Source organism: Mesocricetus auratus, unplaced genomic scaffold (genome assembly GCF_017639785.1).
Source record: "Mesocricetus auratus isolate SY011 unplaced genomic scaffold, BCM_Maur_2.0 Super-Scaffold_100026, whole genome shotgun sequence".
Lineage (NCBI taxonomy): Eukaryota > Metazoa > Chordata > Mammalia > Rodentia > Cricetidae > Mesocricetus > Mesocricetus auratus.
Window position 1 is genome coordinate 24105105 of NW_024429207.1, and position 23886 is coordinate 24128990.

General features: G+C 42.0%; 1 protein-coding gene across 1 annotated transcript in view; it reads right to left on the reverse strand.

Annotated features, from left to right (window-relative positions):
• The window catches only part of Chrnb3 (cholinergic receptor nicotinic beta 3 subunit), a 32228-nt gene extending 8783 nt beyond the window's left edge, over window positions 1-23445 (reverse strand). Inside the window, exons 1-3 of the mRNA XM_021225159.2 lie at window positions 23322-23445; window positions 5388-5560; window positions 4033-4077 (exon numbers count right to left, since the gene is read on the reverse strand). Coding sequence (XP_021080818.2) covers window positions 4033-4077; window positions 5388-5560; window positions 23322-23370 — 267 coding nt within the window. The 5' untranslated portion in view covers window positions 23371-23445. The remainder of the gene's footprint in view (window positions 1-4032; window positions 4078-5387; window positions 5561-23321) is intronic.
• Window positions 23446-23886: the final 441 nt, after the last annotated feature.

Genomic DNA, 23886 nt, shown 5'->3' on the forward strand with positions numbered 1-23886 from the left:
CATGCTGCGAATGGCTCTGTGTGCAAGCCCCATACAGTCAATAAAACATCACCTGTTAACACCTTGTTCCTCTTGTGCTACTGCCTCTGGGGGGGTGGGGCGCAGTTATCCAAGGTCTCTTTGTAAGCCAGGCTTCACTGAAATGCAGGCATGTCAGAGTTAACTCTAGAACTAGGGATGGGTAGGGGAGCTCTGTTTTCTGAAAGCCCAAGTTGCTGTGAGATTAAGGCTCGATTATGCTGTTAATGTTTAGTCATGTGGACAGGTGACCTTAATCTGTTACATTTCATCAAAATATAATTTAGATTTAACTCTTTTGCGAGATATTTGGGACTGCTAGCAAATGTGTTCTCGGAAGTTGCTAGCGGAAAGAACCAGGTAGAAGATTGCTTTGTCCATGGATCTTCAAGAGGAGTCAACTTCGTCACAGCTTAAAATTCTGTTTGATGTGTGCAATCCTAAAGGCAGAAAATGATTTTGGCAGCAAAAGGATTTAAGCTGTGTTTTGTTTCATAAAGCTATGACGTATTTTATCTAAAAATAAAACGCTGGCTTAAATAATGTTAAAAAGAATATGAAACTGTAAAAGATCTTCTGTGGTCAAATTTTAATACACTTACACTATTAGAAACTAGTTCTCTGTGCCAGAAGGGCTTATTTGGCTTTACATTTCAGTATTGTGCTCATCGCTGAAGGAGATCAGGACAGAAACTCAGACAGGGCAGGATCCGGGAGGCAGGGGCTGATGCACAGGCCATGGAGGATGCTGCTTACTGGCTTGCTTCCCCCACTAGCTTTCTCAGCCTGCTTTCTTAATAGAACACAGGACTAGCAGCCCAGGATGGCAACACCCACCAAGGGCTGGGTCCTTTCCCTTTGATGGCTAATTGAATAAAATGCCTCACAGCTGGATCTCAAGGAGGCATTTCCTCAGCTGAGGCTCCTTCCTCTGATGACTCTAGCTTGTGTCAAGTTGACACAAAACCACCAGTACTGTGCCTAAAACAATATGGCTTTCTTTTTTAAAAAAAAGATTTAGTGTTTATTTAAGTGTGTGTGTGTGTGTGGCATATGCCACACCTATAAAGGTGCCCATGAAAGCCAGAAGGGACCTGCGTGGCTTGTGAGAGTAGCAAGCACTTTTAATCACTGAGCCATCTCTCCAACCCAGCAAATAGGGCTTTCTTAAAATTATTCCTCTGTTGCAAATGGAGAGGTGGCTCAGTGGTTAAGAGCACTAACTGCTCTTCCAGAAGAGTTTGGTTCAATTCCCAGCACCCACATAGCAGTTATACAGCTGTCTGTAACTCCAAGATCTGGCACCCTCACACAGACATACTTGCAGGCAAAATACCAATGCAACTGAATGAAAGTAAGTAAGTTATTTTAAAGAAGACACTGCTCTGCTCTTGGTAACATTTGCTAAACTTGACATCTTGCGCTGAATCTGTAATGCTTGTGACTACTTTGTAAAGTCTTTCAAAACAACAATATTTTAGAATACTTAACTGCATTAAAATTGAAGAGGGGTGGGTGTGTCTATAATGAAAAAGTTAACTATGTGTCTGACTTGAGTTGAGAAACATGAAAAAAAGTAAATAAAACATTATGGAAAAGTTACAGAACTAAAGACAGGCAACTTCAACTTTTCATGCATGCAATGTGGCCATGGGAATCTCTCTTTTATATACCATGAGTTATAAGTCAATCTTTAACATATAAACTGGTTGATAAAATTTGATAATTCTACTATTTCTAAGCAATATGATTCAGATGAAAAACCAGCAATTTCAGCAGTCTATTAATTTAAATGTCATCTATCTCTATTTTCCCTGACTCAATAAATGTTTTACCATATATAAAATGCACTTGTACTTCAGAAAAGGGTTTTATTAGCATTTGTCACCTCTCTCTCTCTCTACCTATCTTTGTCTGTCTGTCTGTCTGTCAGTCTCTCTCTCTCTCTCTCTCTCTCTCTCTCTCTCTCTCTCTCTCTTACACACACACACACACACACACACACACACACACACACCAGGAAACTATTTTAAAATAAGTTGCTTTCTGTTTTATCATCAGTAAATATTTATTTTGCATATCTAACACCTATATATTTAAGGACCCCACAAAACTTTGGACAAAAAGGGGTAAAGAGTGAAACAATTTAGAAATGCTGCTCTAAGAGAACTGAGGCAAGCCCCAAGGGAGGGTTTCTAAGCCAGAACAATCGCTCTTGCTTTCTGCCCTCCCACAGCAAGATAGATGGCAGGGGACAGAGATGTAAAAAGGAGCTGCTGATGGGACTTACACTGCTTGAGGAATTCATTGTGCCACTGAATAGGCCATAATAGCTGGTACTGGTTCCTGGCACTATGCACTCCCAGCCTGAGACTGACTCACACAAGCTGCCAGTGATGCTGTGAAAGGATGGTGCAGGCATTCTGAGGAGACAACGCTTAAGCTGAAATTGGAAGGAGTCAGAGTGTGGCTTGTGGGGCAGGTTAGGGAGATGGTGGTGGAGATGTGTGTGGGAATGTCCTGAGAAGAAATAAAGAGTGGATGGATGGATGGATGGATGGATGGATGGATGGATGGATGGATGGCAATGCATTTGGACCTTGAACATGATGGTTCAGAATCTGAGGGGTCATGACATTGTCCTTCTTCATGTAACTTTAGAAACTCAGTTAATAAGATATTTTGTGGTCTCCAGGGATTTGGTGACTCTCTGAAAGTTCAAAGAAGAAAGACAAGAGGGTCTGCAAAATAAAATCAATAGAATAAAAATAGGTCCAGCTGGAGGGATTCCTCCACCTGTGAGAGCTGGGCTTTGTGAAAGTCATGGTTGAGAGGAGGCATCACTGGAGAGTGTGGAAGGGAAAGGAGGAAAGGGGGGACTGAGTGCTTTAGTCTCCATTCTGATTATGGTGTTCTGGGATGGCTGGGACACACTGATTTGCTTAGGCATGGCAGCATTGTGAAGTCATGGGGGTTATTGGTTTTCAGACCTTCTGTTTGACCTTGCTGCCCACGTTAGAGATCTGCTCTTCTTGGGAGCATTCCCTGACTTTTCACCATCTCGATGGCACCTTTGTGTAATCACAGGGGTCTCACATAAACTTATTTACGATGTCCATCACCTTTGAGTAACCATTCCTTATATAGCAAACCCTCATCCTCTCCTTGAAGACACAGCTATTTTCCTCTTTCCTCTCAGGATCTTGCACAATGTCTGTCAGCAGACTCTCAGCAAATAGTTGTGGGAACACCAGACCTTGAGCAGAGACCCACTTCCCCTTCTGCCTGGGAGTAGGCAGCTGTAAGACAATGTTTAGTAAAAACATGTTTACTAAAAACGATACAATAAGTTCCTGGCCACTTCCCCTTCTGCCTGGGAGTAGGCAGCTGTAAGACAATGTTTAGTAAAAACATGTTTACTAGAAATGATACAATAAGTTCCTGGGAAAGGCCTTCCCACGGAAACCGCCCTGACCTCGACCTTGTCCAGAGACTAACCGCACCTTCAAAAACCCACACACATCCACCTCTGGGGTCAGAGCAGAACCAGCCAGGGGAGAGGAGAGAGCAGAAGCTTCTCTGGTGGGAGCTTTTCTTAGGAGGTTTTCTTGAACCTTTTTGGAGCCTGTTTAAAGTTCTCTTTATATCATTGAACGAGTCTCTGTGTTTTCAATACCCGACACCCTCCGCACGTTCTCGGACACAGGCCGCGCAGCAGACGTGACAAATAGTGTCGTATAATTTTCAGTCACCACCTGCCCAGTGTCACCCCTACTCCATGCTGTCCCATCCCTGAGGACCAGTGCCATAGGAAAATGCATCCCCACACACCAACAGGGCTACTCTCCTGTGTTCACAGCTGAAGACAACACACATCCTTCCAGGGCATCTCTAAATCTTCCCCGTGAGGAACCCAACATGCTTTCTAGAGTGTTTTTCAGAGGGCAACGTGTCTAAATAGACAGCAATGTCAGACCATAGGCTTGCTTGCAGACAGAGCTTTGGTGATCTCACCTGCTGGAGCCACACGTTTGTTGTCATCAGCTGATTCTTTTCATCCTAAGAAAGGGACAATTTAAAAGGTCGAACATTAAACAGTGTCTTCTGGACACAGCCCGATAGTTGCAAATATTAACTAAAAGCAGTTGCAACAGTGTACATAAAACCTGTGCAAGCCCAAGATAATAAACCAAACCCCAATGTGGAGATGGGGGTTGGTCAGGAAATCCCACGCCAGGCTGTGGATTGCTGGCCATTGTTAGTTTCTGGAGATGAAGAGATGGTTTTCTCTAAGAGGGCAACCCTGATTAAACCAACCACGATGCGCACATCCAAGAATATTTAGGCAGCATAAATTGGTGTTGAAGGGTCTGCACTTGAAGGTATGGTTGTGTGAGCAGGGAGAGAGCTGAACCTAAGAAGAGATTGGGAGCATTATCAAAAGAAAGTTGTATGAAACTCTCAAAGAACTAAATAAGGATGTGAATGGCTGGCAGTTAAAAAAGGATGAAAGTGGAGGGTTTCAATTTTTTTTTATTTTTCTTAGGGAGAATCCGGAGTCTTACTTTAGAAGTGCTCAAACCCCAAATGATCAAATATTTCAAACTTAAGAACAAGTCAGTCATATGTGGCCCAAAGGCATCCTGTGTATTTTGCTCAAGTGAAACTACCTATTAAAACAAGCAATAATTCATAGTGGAGATACTTTTATCAATCTCAGAAGGCTTTTGATGGTGCAACAAAGAAGGAAATTAGAGCTGGACTTAAGACAAACTTGGATAATTTTCCGGAAGGCATACCTCACCCTAGAGAGGGGAGAAGGCCAGAGAGGCTTAAATCGTGTGGGAGAAGTTTTCTAAGGTTTTCAGGACCATCATAGTGAGTTCCTGTCATTGGGCAATTTGAGTCTACAGCTTTCCCCACAAACATAAACGTAACAGAAGTGCAAGCCCAAGAGGAAAGTGAGCAGAGATGCTGGGGTGCAGGTGAATTCAGAAAAAGTGGGTCACTTGGGGACTTTAACAGGGCATTGTCATCTTTTCTAGATGTAGGAGCCCTGACAGCCCAGCTCGTAGACAACAGTGGGCTGGGATCTCACCTGCACCCCGACCTTCATCTTCCCGTCTTTCCTGCTCCCAACCAGGGGCCAGTTCTCTTCTAGTTCCCCTCTCCATATTCTGCCCAACAATCTGGCAGGGGACGACCTGCCATCCTTCCTCGGGACATTTCACTGGCTCCTTGGGGCAGATTTTTGCTCACCATAGCCTATCTGTAAAATGCCAGTGTCGGGAACGGGACAGATAAATGCCTGGAGTCCCAACAGTTAAGGACTGCGTGTTGTTTTGAACTCAGGGCACAAGACGACTCACCACATCCACGAGCTGAGATATTTTCAATCCAAAATACACTTTTATGGTGTCGCTGGAATTCAACACAGGGCGGACCCATTTCTGATAACCTTGGAACAAATGTCTGAGGAGGGCGTCTTCATGTTGGGCCAGGGAGCTGAGTCCTTCCGTGGCTGTAAGAGTCACCGGGGAACCTGAATTAAGGAAGCAACAGAACAGCTGGTTCAGCATCCTGCACCTGGAGCCTTCATCTGATTCCCATCCGCTGACTCAGCAGAGGCTCAGGTGAGATGCTCTGGACCCCACTCTCCACCTGCACCCCACTTCCCTGTACCACACTGGCAAAACCAGAATCTATGCTTTTTCGGAGACTTCTCATCACTGTGTGTGTACATAGGTCCTGGAAGTGTCGCCTAAAGCCTCTCACCTTACCCTCGTCCACTTCAGTTCTCACTGCAAACGCCACCTTCTCATATAAATGTACAATGCCTGCATGCTGGCTCCTTCATGGCACCGTGAATCTATCTTTTATCTCATCAGTTGGTTGTATATGTCTGTTGTTATTGTGTGTGTTGTATATATACATGCTGTATGTATATTGCATACCCACGTTGCCCTTGTATATATGTTGTATAAATACACATATGTATGTGCAGTTGCATTATGTGTGCATATTATTGTGTACGTATGTGTGTGTCACCTTTGTATGTGTAGTTTTATTATGTGTGTGTTGCCTTGTTATGTGTGTGGTATATGTACTGTTTTATAACATGTTGTTGTGTGCATATTTACATGTTATCATTATTTCCCCTCTGACTTCAGGTTGACAGGCACAGACAGCAACTCTTCCATGTAATAATACTCCACATTCAGAACAGGGCCTGGCCTACAGCAGGCACTCATTTTTTACATTTAACTTCCTTAATGACTCTGGGAGTTTTCCATCATTCACCCCAATCCTGCTCACTTCCTAGCCCCCCATATCTTCCTCTCATCCCTGCTGTGCCCCCACAAAAGGAAATAAATCCAAGTAAGCAAGCAAGCAAACAAAAATAAAAAAGAATCCTCTACTTTCCTGCCTCTCCAGCACCTCTTCATTTGTCCTGGTGGCACTGGAGGCTTCAGTGTGCCATGTAGCATACCTCTTGGTCTATCAGTTTTATTGCAGACACTCATCTTTCACACAAAATAAATGGTACATGGAAAGGACTATATCTTTACTGAGCACCCACTATATTTCTTTGTCTATTTTCTTGTCTTCTTCCCAATGGCATCTTCTGTGAGAAGTCCTTCCTTGTCATCTCTCAGGAAGAGTTTTTACAAGCTCCCAAATATGTAAGTCCCTAAAATGACCCTGACTTAAAATCGGAGCCTCAAGTTGGAGCAGTGACAAGGACAAGCAGTCCAATGAGTCTTCTTTATATTCTGGCATGTTCTGGCAAACCTGAAACAATACAGTCCCTAATTGCTGTTTTCAGCCTCTCTGTGAATGTTCGGTATCCTGTTGGTAGCCTAGAAGAATTAAATCTGTAGAATTTTCTTTACCCAAGAAGGCCCCTGATCCCACAGAGACACACACAATGGGCAACCGTCAAGCAAAATACTCCCTCCATGTTTACTAAGCCAAAATCAGAGATTACCAACTGGATGAAAGGCAAGAGGATCACATCCCTTTGTATACATGAGGGATCCACAGGAAGCTCCCTAAATGAGGAGCAATTCCAGGTGTACACATAACTCTCCCAGGGTGGCTAAGGCTAGGATAAGATGGGCTGAATATGGACATCAGAATAGAAGTTTCTCAAAAGACTAAAATTAGAACTAAGATGTGCATCAACTCCATGCCTCCTGGGCATATACTCAAAGAACTCTATATACTACTTAAGAAATATCATGTTCGTTGCTGCTTTATTTACAATGTCAAGGAAATGCAATCTGCCTAGATATACATCAACTGATGAGTGGATAATGAAAACATGGTACACAATGGAATGTTTCCCAACTGTAAAATATGAAATTAAAAGGAAAATGGGCCGGGCGGTGGTGGCACACGCCTTTAATCCCAGCACTTGGGAGGCAGAGGCAGGCGGATCTCTGTGAGTTCGAGGCCAGGCTGGACTGACAGCCTCCAAAACAATACAGAGAAACCCTGTCTCGTAAAACCAAAAAAAAAAAAAAAAAAAAAAAAAAGGAAAATGGATGGAACTGGAAGGTACACTGAGGTAAACAAGACCCAGACAGACAAATACAACATGTTCTCTCCTTCAAATATTTAGATTTAGGTATGGACTTTGAACTTTCTGCAGAAGTCATTATGATTTAAATAAATTTTAAATTTTTAAACAAAAATACTGGGAAAAAAAGGGATATATCACACTTTTCTCTTGGAAAAAGATTCCAGTTTCAAACCCTGAAAGCGTTCTTAGATGTTGTCTTAATTAATAATTTATAAATGTTAATATTAATGGATTAAAAATACAAGGATTGTGCATTTTATCCTAACACTACATATATGCTTGAAACCAATGAGAATGCTATTTGGTAAGAATTTGACATTTTTTTTCAAAATCTGTAATACAAGGAGAAAAAGAGAAGATGTGATATTAAATTTTATTTATTTTAAAAAATGTCTTCCAACATGTATGGGGAAGGGCCTCCTGTCCCTAGCTGAGTTAATGTCAGCTGGGGAATGGAGAGTCATTTTTCTTGAAGGAGGTAACCACTGATAAGTTGTCTACAATCCAATAATAACCCAACATCGATGCCATGCAAGCAACCCTAATTAAACCCAGAGTGCTTTAAGGGAGGAAAGGCATGAAAGTGGTTGGAGGTCAGGCTGACAAGAACAGTTGTAGAGTTACAGAGTGTGTGGGAGGGGAACAAAGTAACATAATATGTGGGAGTATATGACTAAAATGCATTGAACTTCTCAGCAATAAACAAAAGTTATTTTTTAAACACAACAAAAAGATGTGGGCTACAGCTGAAGTGTGCCTCGTCTTTTCCACTCAAGAAAGCATATGCAGGAATACAACATGCATTAAAGTACAAGCATTAAAGTGAGCAATAGGGAGAAGAGTGGCCTCACATTTGGGCTTAGTCATGTAAAAGCTCACCCTTCTGGAACTTTAGAGCAGGGCAACAGGGCAGCTGCCAGGACATCCGTGGGTCAAGGGACCTAAGAGCTTCCTGGAATGTCAGGGGAGGGGTAAGATGGAGATTCCCTGAAGCCTGATGGAAAAAGGATTCACTCAGCTCCTCCTTCTCCAGAGTTCAAAACAGACCCAGATGGCTTCTCAGCATCCCCACAGCCCATCACCCCTTGCCCCCATGTCACAGACTGCATCCCTGAGTTCTGATGACACTCTGTCTCTCTAGACTCTTCTACTGCACTGAGTCAAGCATATAAAACCAGATGAGTCGTGGGTCTTCACTTCACAGCCACCACTCTCCAAAGAACCACAGAGACTGGACCCGAAAGAAAGTCTCCGCTGGTCCTGGGTTCTATAAGAAGGTGGACTGAACAAGCCATGGAAAGCAAGCCAGTAAGCAGTGTCCCTCGGTGGCCTCTGCATCAGCTCCTGCCCCCCCCCATCCTACCCTGTTTGAGTTCCTGTCCTGACTTCCTTCAGTGATGGACAGCAATGCTGAAATGTGAGCCAAATAAACCCTTTCCTCCCCAACTTGCTTTTTTTGTCATGGTGTTTCATCACAGTAAAGAAACACTAAGACACCTACTCTTGCCAATAAATAGGTCATCCAGACAAACACTAAACAGAGAAATGCTGGAGCTAAATGATGGAAACCAGATGGGCCCAACAGATAGTTACAGAACATTTCACCCAAACACAAAAGAATATGCCTTCTTCTCAGGAGTGTTGTCCATGAAACTTTCTCCAAATTTGACCAGAAAGGAAGTATCAGCAGATACAAGAAAATTGAAATAACAATCCTGCATCCTATCTGACCACCATAGATTAAAACTGGATTTCAACAACAGAAACAACAGAAGTCTTACAAATTCACAGAGACTGAACAACTCACTACTGAGTTGGGTCAAAACAAAAAATTTAAAAAGAAATTAAAGATTTTTCCAGAACTGAATAAAAATGAATACACAACATACCCAAACTTATGGAACTCCATGAAGGCAGTTCTAAAAACCAAGTCTGTAGCATTAAATGCCTAAATTTAAAAATTGGAGAGCGCTCGTACTAGTAACTTAACTGAACATCCAACAGGTTTAGAACAAAAAGAATAAACCACACCCAAAAGAATAGACTGCAAGAAATAATCAAATTCAGGACTGAAGTCAATAAAACAGAAACAAAAAAAATCAATGAAACACAGAACTGATCCTTTGAGAAGATCATAAAATTGATAAATTCTCATTCAAATTAAGTAAAGGGCTGGCAGAGAACATCCAAATTAACAATTTTAGAGATAAAAGGGAGAATATAATAACAGACACTAAGGAAATCCAGAGGATCATAAGAACATATTAAAAACCTGTACTCATTGTATCAAATTGGAAAATCTAAAAGAAATGGACAATTTCTTGATAGGTATCACATACAAAAGTTAAGTCAATATCAGATGAGTGTTTTAAACAGATCTATAAATAAACCCTAGTGAATCAGAAACAGTCATTAAAAGTCTCTCAACAAAACATACAAACAAAAGAACCAGGACCAGATTGGTTTAGCAGAATTCTGTCAGATTTTCAAATAAGGCTTACTGCCAATACTCCTCAAATTATTCCACAAAATATAAACAGAAGGAACACTGTCCAGTTCATTCCATATGGCCACAGTTACTCTGATACTTAAACCACAAAAGACCCAAACTAGGCCTAACTTCCAGTGCTCTGAGCAGAACCACCGGAGACCTGAGGACTGCACACAGCACAGCAGATCCCATCAGGATGGGATTCAGCCCGTCCAGAGACTGCCAGCACCATAGTCCCATTCTCCACCCACAGAGCTAGATATACCTGGACCTGTTTACAGCCCGCCTTCCAGTGATCTGTGCACAACTAGCCAAGGCCAGGGTACTGCATACTATAGCTCCCATCCTGCAGGAGCCAGCCTGCCCAGAGACTGCCAGTGTCCAAGTCCCATTCTCCACCCATGGGCCAGGTAAGGCTCCAGCCTACCCAGAAATTGCCAAGGCCCTGATATTGGGACAGCCTCTATCCATGCAAGAGGAAAGCTACCAGGGTATTGGACCTGCCCCCATCCACTGGAAAGGAACCATGGTCACATACACACCAGGAGAGGAAGAGACTCTTTCTGCACCCAGGGGAAGAAATGATGGGAAGGAGACAATATAAAAACACATCCACCAACAGAAAAAACCAATATGACCCCAGCAAAGACTAGAGACTCTATACCCGCAGGAACTGAACAGCCCATTTTAGATGAAGTAAATGAGAAAGACCTTAAAAACAACTTCATGAAAATGACAGAGGCCCTCAAAGAGGGATATGAGAAAATCCCTTAAAGAAATAGAAGAAAAAACAAAAAAAAACATAAAAAATGCAAGAAATGGTAGAAAAAACAAACCAAAAAATACAAGAAATGAAAGAAAAGACAAACTAAAAAATCCAACAAATGCAAGGAAGAGAGGAAAAGACAAAGCAAAAATTGCAAGAAACAATTCAAACAGTGCCAGGGTTGGAAGCTGAAATAGAGACCAAAAAAAAAAAAAAAAAAAAAAAACACACTCTCAAGGATTGCTGGAAATAGAAGAACTGGGCAAACAGTCAGGTACTACAGATGCAAGCATAACCAACAGAATACAAGAGATTCACTAGGGGAAATAGATTCATCGACCAAAGAAAATCTTAAGTCCAACAAATCCCTAACACAAAATATCCAGGAAAATTGGGATACCATGAAAAGACTAAACCTAAGAATAACAGGTATAGAAGAAGGTGAAGAAAACCACCTCAAAGGGGAAGAAAACTTATTCAACAAAACAATAGATGAAAACGTTCCAAACTAAAGAAAGACATGCCAATGAAAGTACAAGAAGCCTACAGAACGCCAAATAGAGTGGAACACAAAAGGAAGTCCCCTCACCACATAATAGTAAAAACCCCCAAACATACAGAATAAAGAAAGATTAACAGCAGCAAAGGGAAAAGGCCAAATAACATACAAAGGCAAACCTATCAGAATCACAACTGACTTCTCCATGGAAACTCTGATAGATATTCTACCAACACTAAGAGACCACAGATGCCAGATCAGACTGCTATACCCAGCAAAGCTTTCAATCGTTATAGATGGAGAAAACAAGATATTCCATGGCAAACCAGATTTAAACAATATGTATCCACTAACCCAGTCCTACAGAAAGCTCTGGAAGGAAAACTCCAACCCAAGGAAGTTAACTACAACCAGAAAAACATAGGCAATAGATAATCCCACCTTACCAAAAGCCAAAAGGAAAAAGAGGTGGAAATCCACATATAATTTCCACACCATCAATGATTCCAAAACAAACAAGAATGAGCAATCAAAGGTCATTAATATCCCACAATATTAATGGTCTTAACTCACCCATAAAAAAGACACAGACTAACAGAATGGATTTGGAGACAGAACCCATCCTTCTGCTGCATACAAGAAACACACCTCAGCCTCAAAGACAGACATAACTCAGAGTTAAGGGTTGGGAAAAGATTTTCCAATCAAATGGACCCAAGAAACAAGCGGGAATAGCAATCTTAATATCTAACATATTAGATTTTAAACTGAAATCAATCAAAAGAGATAAAGGAGGTCATTTCATACTCATCACAGGAGAAATCCACCGAGATGAAGTTTTAGTTCTAAACATCTATGCCCCAAATAAAAAGGCATCCATGTTCACAAAAGAAACATTCCTAAAACTCAAATCACATATAAAGCCCCACACACTTATAATGGGAGACGTCAACACTCCACTCTCACCACTAGACAGGACTGCCAGATAGAAACTTAGCAAACAAACAAAGGAACTAATAGAAGTTATGACCCAATTGGGATTAACAGACATCTATAGAACATTCCATCCAAACAAAAAAGAATATACCTTCTTCCCAGCACCACACAAATCATTCTCAAAAATTGACCACACACTGGGCAACGTAGCAAACCTCAACAAGTACAAAGAAAATGAAATAACTCCATGCACCTTATCAGACCACGATGCTTTAAAATTAGAATTCAACAACAACACAAATTGCAGAAACCCTTCAAACTCATTGAAATTGAATAATGCACAATTGGACCATTCCTGGGTCAAAGAAGAAATAGAAAAAGAAATTAAAGACTTCCTAGAATTCAATGAGAATGAAGACACAACATACCCAAACCTATGGGACACTTTGAAAGCAGTGCTACGGGGAAAGTTCATAGCACTAAGTGCCCACATGAAGAAACTGGAAATTAGTCGCACTAGAGAATTAACAGCACAACTGAAAGTTCTAGAACACAAAGAAGCAAACTCACTCAGGAGGAGTAAACTCCAGGAAATAATCAAATTGAGGGCTGAAATCAATGAAGTAGAAACTAAGAAAACAATACAAAGAATCAATGCAACGAAGAGTTGGTTCTTTGAGAAAATCAACAAGATAGACAAACCTTTATCCAAACTAACCAAAAGGCAGAGAGAAAGCATGCAAATTAACAAAATAAATGAAAAGGGGGACATAACAACAGACACTGAGGAAATCCAGAGAATCATCAGGTCATACTTGGAAAACATGTACTCCACAAAATTTGAAAATCTAAAGGAAATGGACAATTTTCTGGATATCTATCACTTGCCAAAATTAAATCAAACAGATAAGCAATTTAATAGACCTATAACCCCTAAGGAAATAGAAACAGTCATCAAAAGTCTCCCAACCAAAAAAAAGTCCAGGGCCAGATGGCCTCAGTGCAGAATTCTACCAAAAATTCAAAGAACAGCTTATACCAATTCTTCTCAAAGTATTCCACACAATAGAAGCAGAAGGGTCTTTGCCAAACTCTTTCTACGAGGCTTCAATAACCTTGATACCCAAGCCACACAAAGATACAACTAAGAAAAAGAACTTCAGACCAATATCCCTCATAATCAGTAATGCAAAAATACTCAAAAAATACTGGCAAATCAGATCCAAGAACACATCAGAAAACTCATCCACCACAATCAAGTAGGCTTCATTCCAAGGATGCAGGGATGGTTCAACAAACAAAAATCCATCAATATAATCCACTATATAAACAAGCTGAGAAAAAAAATCACATCTCACTAGATGCTGAAAAAGCCTTTGAAAAAATCCAACACCCCTTCATGATAAAGATCTTGGAGAGATCCAGGATAACAGAAACTTAACACAATAAAAGCTACATACAGCAAATCAACAGCCAACATCAAACTAAATGGACAGAAACTCAACACGATTCCTCTAAAATCAGGAACAAGACAAGGCTATCCACTTGCTCCATACCTTTTGAATATTGTTCTTGAAGTTTTAGCTAGAGCCATATGACTACAAAGGTAGATCAAGGAGATACAAATTGGAAAGGAAGAGGTCAAACTTTCACTATTTGCATATGACATGATAGTTTACCTAAGTGACCCAAAAAGTTGTACCAGGGAACCCCTACAGCTGATAAATACCTTCAGCAAAGTGGCAGGATACAAGATCAACTCAAGAAAATCAGTAGCCCTACTATATACAGACGATAAAAGGGCTGAGAAAGAAATCAGAGATGTGGGGAGCCACATTCTCCGTTACAAGATGGCGCAGACATCCGTTGTCAGTTGGAGTAAACAACCTTGGTGCGCACGTGCCTGCTACTTTTCTATCCTTTACTCTCTGCCTCTCCCTGGTGTCATATGGGCTGACGAGCAGGAGCCAGTCAGGAGATGAGAGGCGGGGACTGCTGAGCTATATAAGGGTTGGGCTTTTCGCTCCCGGGGTCTCTGCTCTGTAAGCTTATGCTCTCCCTCTCAAGACGCATTAAAGCTGTTCTGCAGAAGGATCCTAAGTGTGCCGCGTCGTTCTTGCTGGCGAGACGGTAGCGCGGGACACAGAGAAACATCGTTCTTTACAATAGCCACAAACAACAAAAAATACCTCAGGGTAACGTTAACCAAACAAGTAAAAGACCTGTATCACAAGAACTTTGAGTCTTTAAAGAAAGAAATTAAAGACACCAGAAAATGGAAAGATCTCACATGCTCTTGGATAGAGGTAGGATCAACATAGTAAAAATGGCAATCTTACCAAAAGCAATATACAGATTTAATGCAATCCCCATTAAAATCCCAGCACAATTCTTCACAGACCTTGAAAGAACAATTCTCAACTTTATATGGAAAAACAAAAGACCCAGGATAGCCAAAACAACCCTGTTCACCAAGGCAACATCCAGAGGCATCACCATTCCTTACTTCAAGCTGTATTACAGAGCTATAGTCCTGAAAACAGCTTGGTATTGGCACAAAAATAGATAGACCAATGGAATAGAATTGAACACCCCGACATTAACCCATACACATATGAACACCTGATCTTTGACAAAGAAGCTACAATTATGCAATGGAAAAAAAAGCACTTCAACAAATGGTGCTGGCATAACTGGAGGCTGGCATGTAGAAGACTGCAGATAGATCCATATCTACCGCCATGCACAAAACTTAAATCCAAATGGATCAAAGACCTCAACATATATCCAGCCACACTGAACCTGTTAGAAGAGAACGTGGGAGGTACCCTTGAATGAATTGGTACAGGAGACCACTTCCTGAACTTAACTCCAGTAGCACAGACACTAAGATTGGCAATTAATAAATGGGACCTCATGAAACTGAGAAGCTTCTATAAGGCAAAGGACACAGTCAACAAGACAAAAAGGCAATCCACAGATTTGGAAAAGATATTCACTAACCCCACACCTGACAGAGGGCTGATCTCCAAAATTTACAAAGAACTCAAGAAGTAAGTCTGCAAAACACCAAAAGATCCAATCAAAAATTGGGGTACAAAACTAAATAGAGAATTCTCAGTAGAGGAATCTAAAATGGCTGAGAGACACTTTTAAAAGTGCTCAACATCCCTAGCCATCCGGGAAATGCAAATCAAAACAACTCTGAGATACCATCTTACTCCTGTCAGAATGGCTAAAATCAAAAACTCCAAGGACAGTTTATGCTGGAGAAGATGTGGAGAGAGGGGAACACTCCTTCACTGCTGGTGGGCCTGCCGACTCATACAGCCACTTTGGAAATCAGTATGGAGATTCCTCAGAAAAATGGAAATCAGTCTACCACAAGACCCAGCATTTCCATTCTTAGGCATATACCCAAAAGATGCATATTCATACAACAGGGATGTCTGTTCCACTATGTTCATAGCAGCATAATTTGTAATAGCCAGAACCTGGAAGCAACCTAGATGCCCCTCAACTGAGGAGTGGATAGAGAAAATGTGGTACATTTACACAATGGAATACTATTCAGCGGGGGGAAAAAAAGCAATGGAATCTTGAAATTTTCAGGCAAATGGATGGCACTAGAAGAAACTATCCTGAGTGAGGTAACCCAGTCACAAAAAGAGAAACACAGTGTGTACTCACTTATATATGGATTTTAGACCTGAATCATGGGAGTGCCAGCATACAATCCCATTGCCAGAGAGTCTGGGAAACAACCTTCATCCAGTGACTGATGGAAGCAGAGGCAGACAGCCACAGCTAAACACTGAAATGAAGTCCTGGAATCCAGTCACAGAAAGGGAGAACTGATGAGCAAAGGAGTTAAGACTGGGCTGGTTTAACCCACAGAAACAGCTGACCTGAACAAGGGGGAGCTCTTGGACCCCAGACTGATGGGGCAGGCACAGTAACACAGCTTCACAGAGTTAAACAAATGCAGCATAAACAAAAGCAACACACCTTAAAATAATATTCCCCAACAGGGATGGATGGAGGACACCGAGGAAACAAGGCCTTCTAAACACAAAAGACTGAAGCACATATGAACTCATGGATTCTGAGGCAGCTTGCAAAGGGCCTCCATGGGTCTACACCAAATGGGGTCCTGGAGCTGAAAGAAGTAGACACATGCCCTACCCCTAGCCCAGAAACTATCTCCAATTAATAACCACTTGCAAATGAAAATTTAGTCTTTTTCAAAGAAATCTGGCTTAGAAAACAAGCTACTCTTAAGGGTAGGCTGCATGTCATGTCCGCCAGTAGATGGCCAATAGAAATCAAACTCAATGGCATCTTTGGATGTTCCCTGGCTTGTAATGTCATGCCAGAGCTTTTTTTTTTCTTCTATTATCTTTTTAATTCTCTCTCTCTCCCTCTCTCTCTCCTCTCTCTCCCTCCCTCCCTCTCTTTACATGTTCTTTTCATATATATTATGGCTTCTGGTTTTATGTTTTTATGAGATCCCTCAGTGTGTGCAAACGTATGAATCTCTGTATCTATTTCTGTTTCTTGTGACTTCTTGGGCTTGTTTCCTTCTGTTTGTTTCATCCTATTCTGATGTATTTGATTTTGTATCCGTTAGAGACAAAAATGGAAGGGAAGGTGAGGTGAAACTGTAATAAAGGAATATTATAATAGAGAAAATCTACTTTCAATAAATGAAAAAAAAGTAATAAAAGCAGATGAGGACTGTGTCTTTCTTGCTCAAGTCTCTAGGTGGTTTCCCTCAAATGTAACAGAAAACACCAGTCCCTACCTAGGACCCATTGCTCCTCCCACCTAGCCCTCATTGCTAATTCACTTCTGTTTCGTGGACCAGCATTTTCTTTCCAGAACATTCCAGTACTCTTCAACTCTAGAAGGTTCTTTCCCTAGCTAGCATCATGGTTCCTTCCTTCCTTCCTTCCTTTCTCCTAGCTGTTGTTCAGGCATCATCTCTCTAAAGAGGCCACTGTAGGTGACACCATACAAGGATCCTTTCTCTGTGTTCTGAATTCTCTTCACCTTCCACTGGAGCACCTAATATTGCTTCATGCTTTCCTGTAATCGAGCATGAAAGTTTGTCTCCTACACACAGGCTTCCAGTGTCCAACACAAGAACCGTCCCATGGTCTCTGAAGAAAACAATGGCTGCTGAGTGGCCAGCCCTTGAGCAACAAGACAGACAGCCTTCTTGACTTCTGTTCTGATTGAGGGATTTGGAGCAGTTTGGACCAGAGCTGAATTGCTCTGGAGAAAAATGGGTAAGACGCACCTCTCCCTTCTCTGTCATTCACCCTTCTTGAAGACAGCAACATTGTTGAACACTTGACTTAATTCATAGAACTCCTGTGTAGGCCTTGGAGAGTCTCCATTTCCACATGCCTAGGATTCCACAGTCTTGACATCAACTAGTGCTACAGCTCTTATTTGGCCTAGGAAGTTGGGATTCCTCAGCACTAAACACAAGCCTATCTGACGCCACATAAATTTAACAGCTGGAAGTCTTCTAGTGTCGAGGACCTGCAGCATCTCCTCTCTACCTTTCTAGTTCCTTTGGTCCCAGCCAACTGCCCTCTCTTGCCTTCTCTCTCTGCCTGTTTTTGCCTTCTCTCTCTCTGCCCTCTCTCTGTGTCCTCTATTGGCCTCTCTCTCTCTCTCTCTCTCTCTCTCTCTCTCTCTCTCTCTCTCTCTCTCTCTCTGCCCTCTCTCACCTCCGCCATCTCTCTGCCCTCGCTGACGCATCCTTCAGCATTTTTTTTTTTTTGGTTTTTCGAGACAGGGTTTCTCTGTGGCTTTGGAGGCTGTCCTGGAACCAGCTCTTGTAGACCAGGCTGGTCTCAAACTCACAGAGATCCACTCTGCCTCCCCAGTGCCAGGATTAACGGCATGTGCCACCACTGCCTGGCTCAGCATCTTTTTTTATTTTTACATTTTTAAACATTGTGTGTGTCTTTGTGTGTGTGTGTGTGTGTGTGTGTGTGTGCTTGCGTGCACGCATGCACACTTTGTCTGTACATGTGTAATTGCACTGTGTGCATGCCTGGTACCCACACAGGTCAGAAGAAGATTTCAGATCCCCTGGAAATGGTGTTACAGAAGGTTGGGAGCCACCATGTGGGTGCTGGGAACCCAGCCAGAGTCCTCCGCAAGAACAGTGGGTGCTCTTAACCACTAAGCCACCTCTCTAGCCCAATTCTGCCAAGTCTTTGTTCATATACAAGAACAGCATCAAAAGCAATGCTTACTATAAGAAGCTGAAGAACATATGATAAATAGTGTTAGTGATTTAAACAGTTCTTTAACTACATACAACACCTACCACAGGCTGAACTTCCTGGGAAGTCCCTCTATCCCAGTTTTGATCAAATGGCCACAAATTATTTATAATGTTGTCTCAAGTGGTAGATTGAGGCACTCCAGGAATGCTAACACTACAGAATAATGTCTTATATATGCCTATGCATATGTATGTACACACACAGAGACAAAACACACACACACACACACACACCAGGTTTCTTAAATCAAACAACCCTATGTTCTGGGAATTTTTATGTGAACAAGGTCTTCCTAAGGACAGACAAGACCCTTACCTTTGAAATTTCAGACCCATCTAGAAAACTGTGAAAACGATTTTACAGTTCTTCTGAAGGGAGATGAGGCTGCATGTTGTGCCATAAAATCTAAAACAGTGATAAATCTGGGTCATGCCTTTCACCTGGCTCCAAAAGAAATGTGTGACTCTGTTCTCCTAAGGACGGGAACACATTTTACATTGTATTACCAATCTAAAAGACAGAGCTCCCGTAGCGTACAGACTTGTACTGGTTAGACTAACTATCTGTGTCACTCAAAACTTGTTCGGAATGCCCAATCTCAGGATGAGTGTGTTTGAAGATACAGCCTCTAAAGAGAAGAAACAGAGGAGCAGGCTGTGTGAGGTTCCAGAAGAAATGATCTGCCGCCATCCAAGAGGGGAGCTCCCTCCAGGAACCCTTGACTGGGAGAAATGAATGCCTCCCGCTTATGTCACCAAATTGTAGTATTTATTGCATTACAGCAGCTAGAGCTGACCGTGACAAGTCCGTTTTGACCAAAGCAAAATTCACCAAATTAAAAAAAATAAAAAATTAAATGCCTTAGTCACTATAGCACAGAGGATGAGCCCAGATAGGTTAATGATTTGTCCTTTTAAAATAAAATATTCATGACGATGGGCATGTGTGATTCTTTGAAACCGCAACCTTGTTAAATATTTGATGATGTGTGATGAATGAATTAGCAAATGGTCACATTCTGTGGCAGACTAGGCAGTGGCCCTGATTCACTGTTCTGGGACACATAAAATAACATGTAATCAAGATTTCAGGGAGTTATAAGGAAATAACAGTTTGTGACCTTCAGGCTGATAAGTCAAATGATTCCATCTGCCTGTGATTATCTGAGGGTTGGGGGTGGTGATTTATCTCTTCACCAAGATCGCCTCACTTCTACACAACAACGGTCTCCACAGCTTGATTCCAGCAATGCTCATTAGTATTGCTGTCTTTGGTGTTGTTTAGGGACACCTTGCAGTGCCTGGTGGTGCTTTACTGCTTACTGCAGTCTAGATGTTCAGTAGCTCCGACACCCATGTGTCAGGTGTTGAGATTGTGGCACCAGCGCCGCAAGCAACTCCAAGGTATCGGGAAAAGAAAGACCAGACGTCCAGCTGTTTGTACTAATAGAAAGCATGTGCTGTCTTTATTGCCAGGAGAGTGTGTCTGTGTGCGTGTGTCTTCATTGCAAGTGCTAAGAGGTCTCTCCCTTGTAGGAGGGAGGAGCTTTTTATACAAGTTTACAGCACAGTGGAAAAAACCCCAGGTAGAAGAGATGTTGTTTTCCTCCTGCTGGATGTTGATGACAGAGGGTCAAGGCCAGGGCAGTAAGCCAGGACTAGAAAACAGAAAGCACTTGGACTGGAAAACAAGTTGCACTTGTAGGCTGACCAGCAACTCACAGAGACCCCATGGGGCTGGGGCCCAACAGAGATGTACTGGAACCTTTAAGAAGTAGGAAGTGGTGGAGATCTTTATGGTACTGAAGGGTGCATTTGAGGTGATTCTGGGATTCTGGAACCCTCTTCCTATTTGTGCTCTGGCTCACGATATAAAAAGTTTTTCCTCCAAGTCTACCCTCCTGCTACAATCTGCTGCCTCACCACAAACCCTAAAGAAGATCAGGCTCTCTGGTTTTTCTTGGCAAAGTATTTTCTTTGCAGCCAAACAGGTGAATTCTCAGGTAGAGGACCAGAAGAGCAGGGAATTAATAGAGCTGGAGAACACACGTTGAAAGACAGAGATGGGAGATTTTACACCTGCTGCTGCTGTTGCTTGTTTCCACTCAGGGAACTTGGAGCTTGAGATGCACTCCAAGAATGATGTTCCTCTTGGTTCAGAATGCCAAGACCTTCCTTGCCAAGATCCCCTATCATTAAAACAAGAATCCAGCAGATCGATACTGACCATCAATGGGTACCAGATCCAGAGTTATAGGCTTGATATCTGGTCCTGATTCAATCTTCATCTTAGCCAAGGAATGTGGAGGGTGAGCATTATGGCTCCCCCTGTGCCTACAGAATCTTGGCATCCATGCAGCAGCCCCAAAGTGTGACCCACTAATTGAGGCCTTGTTTTGTTTGGGAAACATAAAAGAGAACACTTAATGTGTCCTTGGGCACAGCCCCCAACCGATGCCCAATGCCACATTCAGACTAATATTTTATCTTCTGGGGTCTTTATTCCTGATCGATTTTCTTGGACTCAGACTGCTGGGGCCCCTGCTCTCCTCCCATTCTCACACCAATTTTCCTTTTAAGAGGATTTGACAAACTCACTCATTCCGAGGAATAAACAACTGACAAGAAAACAAATGAAACTTCCCATGACTCTTAATGATTTTGCTAATGATGTCATCTTTGTAGATCTTCAACTATGAAAGCAAAGAAACTATTGAAAAAATTTAAGCAGTTGGAAAATTAAGAGATATAATGTCTTTGACATCTTTTGCTGTTATTTTGGGTTACGTTTTTTTCCCCCCGTCATGATGCCACAGGAACGGTAGCTGCTTCTGCTAGCATGTGAAACCAAACAGTAAATATTTAATGAATTCTTCCAAGCTGGAGAGCTTATTAGAATGACTTTGCCCTATTCTCTCATGTATCCACACATCCTGGAAGTATTCCCAGGGTACAGTAGATGCTTAATAAATATTCATTGAATGAGTAAACAGACACCATCCTGTAGGAAGAGATCTGGGAAGGCAAGCAAACCAGAATTCCTTCTCGTAGAGAACACGCACAAGCACTTAAGTGTAAAAAATCAAAGTGAGAGATGTCACACAACAATATGCAATTGTTCTTATTTACCAAATGCAAAAATATAAAAAAATGAAAGGGTTAGCATAATATCATCTGAAAAATAAACTTGTATATTTAAATATTTTTATGAAGGGTATTAAAATTAAAGAACTTAAGGGGGGGTGTTCCATCCAAAAATCTAAGTAGTCCCACTGGCTGCCAAGGTTCCCGGGTGAGATTGATTTCAGGTCATTAGATTGACTATTAAATTTATCTACCAGAAACATATACTCGCAGAATACATGCCCACACTCTTGAAGCCTCCACGCTAGAGAAAAAGCAGCAGGTTCCCTTCCAATTCCAATTTTCTAACGCAACATCTATTGTGCACAGAGGACGAGGCACAGTTGAACCTAGAGAATTTATGCTAATTATCTTTGCTAACCACTGAGGTGGTATCCTTGGGAGTGCCTTGTAAGAGCCAGTTCTTTCATAGTAAAAAGAATATCCTAATAAATTAAGGTTAAAAAAAAGTCAGAGGTATGAACATCAGTCATATGCTAAATTCCCAAAAGTTGATTATCATTTTTATTATTGGACTTTTATTATTAAGACTTTTCAGAAAACAGATCTGGTGCTATTTGGAAGTCGGCTTGGTGATTCTCTGCACTTAGAAGTTGCACTGCTTGCTTCTGAGTGCAGGCATGGTGGGAGGCGATTTCTCAAAGTGTATGACAGTGTTCATGTGGGCCACTCAGACTTTGGCTTTTAAATCTAGGATTTAGTTCCAGATGTCCATTTCTCAATCTGAAACTTGTAACAATCTGATGTGACGCATATATATATATATGAATGTATGTATGTATGTATGTATATACACACACATATATATATATATATATATTACTGAGGAATGAAGACAAATTACTAATGGAACAGCACTGCTCAAAATCTTGCTCTTAGCTTTTTTGTTTCCAAGTTTTGTAACAATTAAATGACTCCAAGTCCCAGAAAACTGGCGTGCAAATGGCCACTATCCCCTAAACTTTCGGGAGAGTTTCCGTGCCTGGAACCCTCCCTATCAAGCTTTCGTTCTCACCTCCCGTTAATTCTCTTTCCTCGTCAGCCATCCCTCTTTCCATTAGATCACATAGCACAGATATTCACAGACATTTTTATAATATGGAAGCGTATGAAACCTCCCAGTTTACAAAACTTCGTTAAATTATTAACAGGTCTATGGGATATATTAACACAAAATTAAACATCCACACAGAGACTCGGCAATTGTCAGGAGACATAATATTAAAGCGTCCACCTAGTAAATTTCCACTGATCATTTTGACAATGCTGGGAACGACAGGCAACGCACTCGGTAACATCTCCCTCTTTCACGTCTATCAGGTTCATAACACAGCGTGATTCAAGAGAGCAGCATGCAGCAAATGAGGGAGCCTTAAACCGGACCTGCAGCTCTGACTCCCTTGGCAGTCTGTTTATAGAGATCCGTGGAGTTATCCGTCTGAGGCACACTTTAAAAGTTATCCTGAAGGGACAGATCCTGTCTCCTTTTACAGCGCTAACATGATGCACACTGTTGTTTTCCCTCCTCTCAACAACCTGGGACGGCCACTCGCACTTAGTTTAAGGTGATCTTACCTGAGAGAGTGGCACTGAGAACGAACAGGACCAGTAAAGAGGCTGTCATGATGTCTGCTCTGGGGAGGTGGACTTCTTTCCCTTCAACCACACAGCATTTCCCCCCCAGGAAGGAGCAGGGTTGCAAAACAAAATACAAGTGGTTCAAAGTCTAGGCAGAACCCACGACCAGCTGCCTGAGATGAAAATAGTCACAGGTCATCCCCCTTCGGTGTGGGCTTCTTAAAGTGCACTCCACTGATGCCCGGTGAGCTGTCTTGTGAGGCTAAAACATCTCTGGGTCCTAACTCCTGACTTATTATTTCACTCTCTTACAGAGATGGGATGAGAGAGAAGGACGAGGCTAGGTGAGGTTAAGATGGTCCTGTGATGTTTTCCTGTGGTTGTAAATCTGTGTCATAAGAACGCCTGCACTTGCGTGGCCTCTGTCACAGAGACTAGTGAACACTGCCCACCAGTGGCTTTCCAGTTTGAACCAGGGGCTCACTGGTGAAGATGATGTCCAGCCACCTTCCACGGTTAGTGTGGCTTGCGCATCCTAATACTGGACTAACCTTTTGTTCCC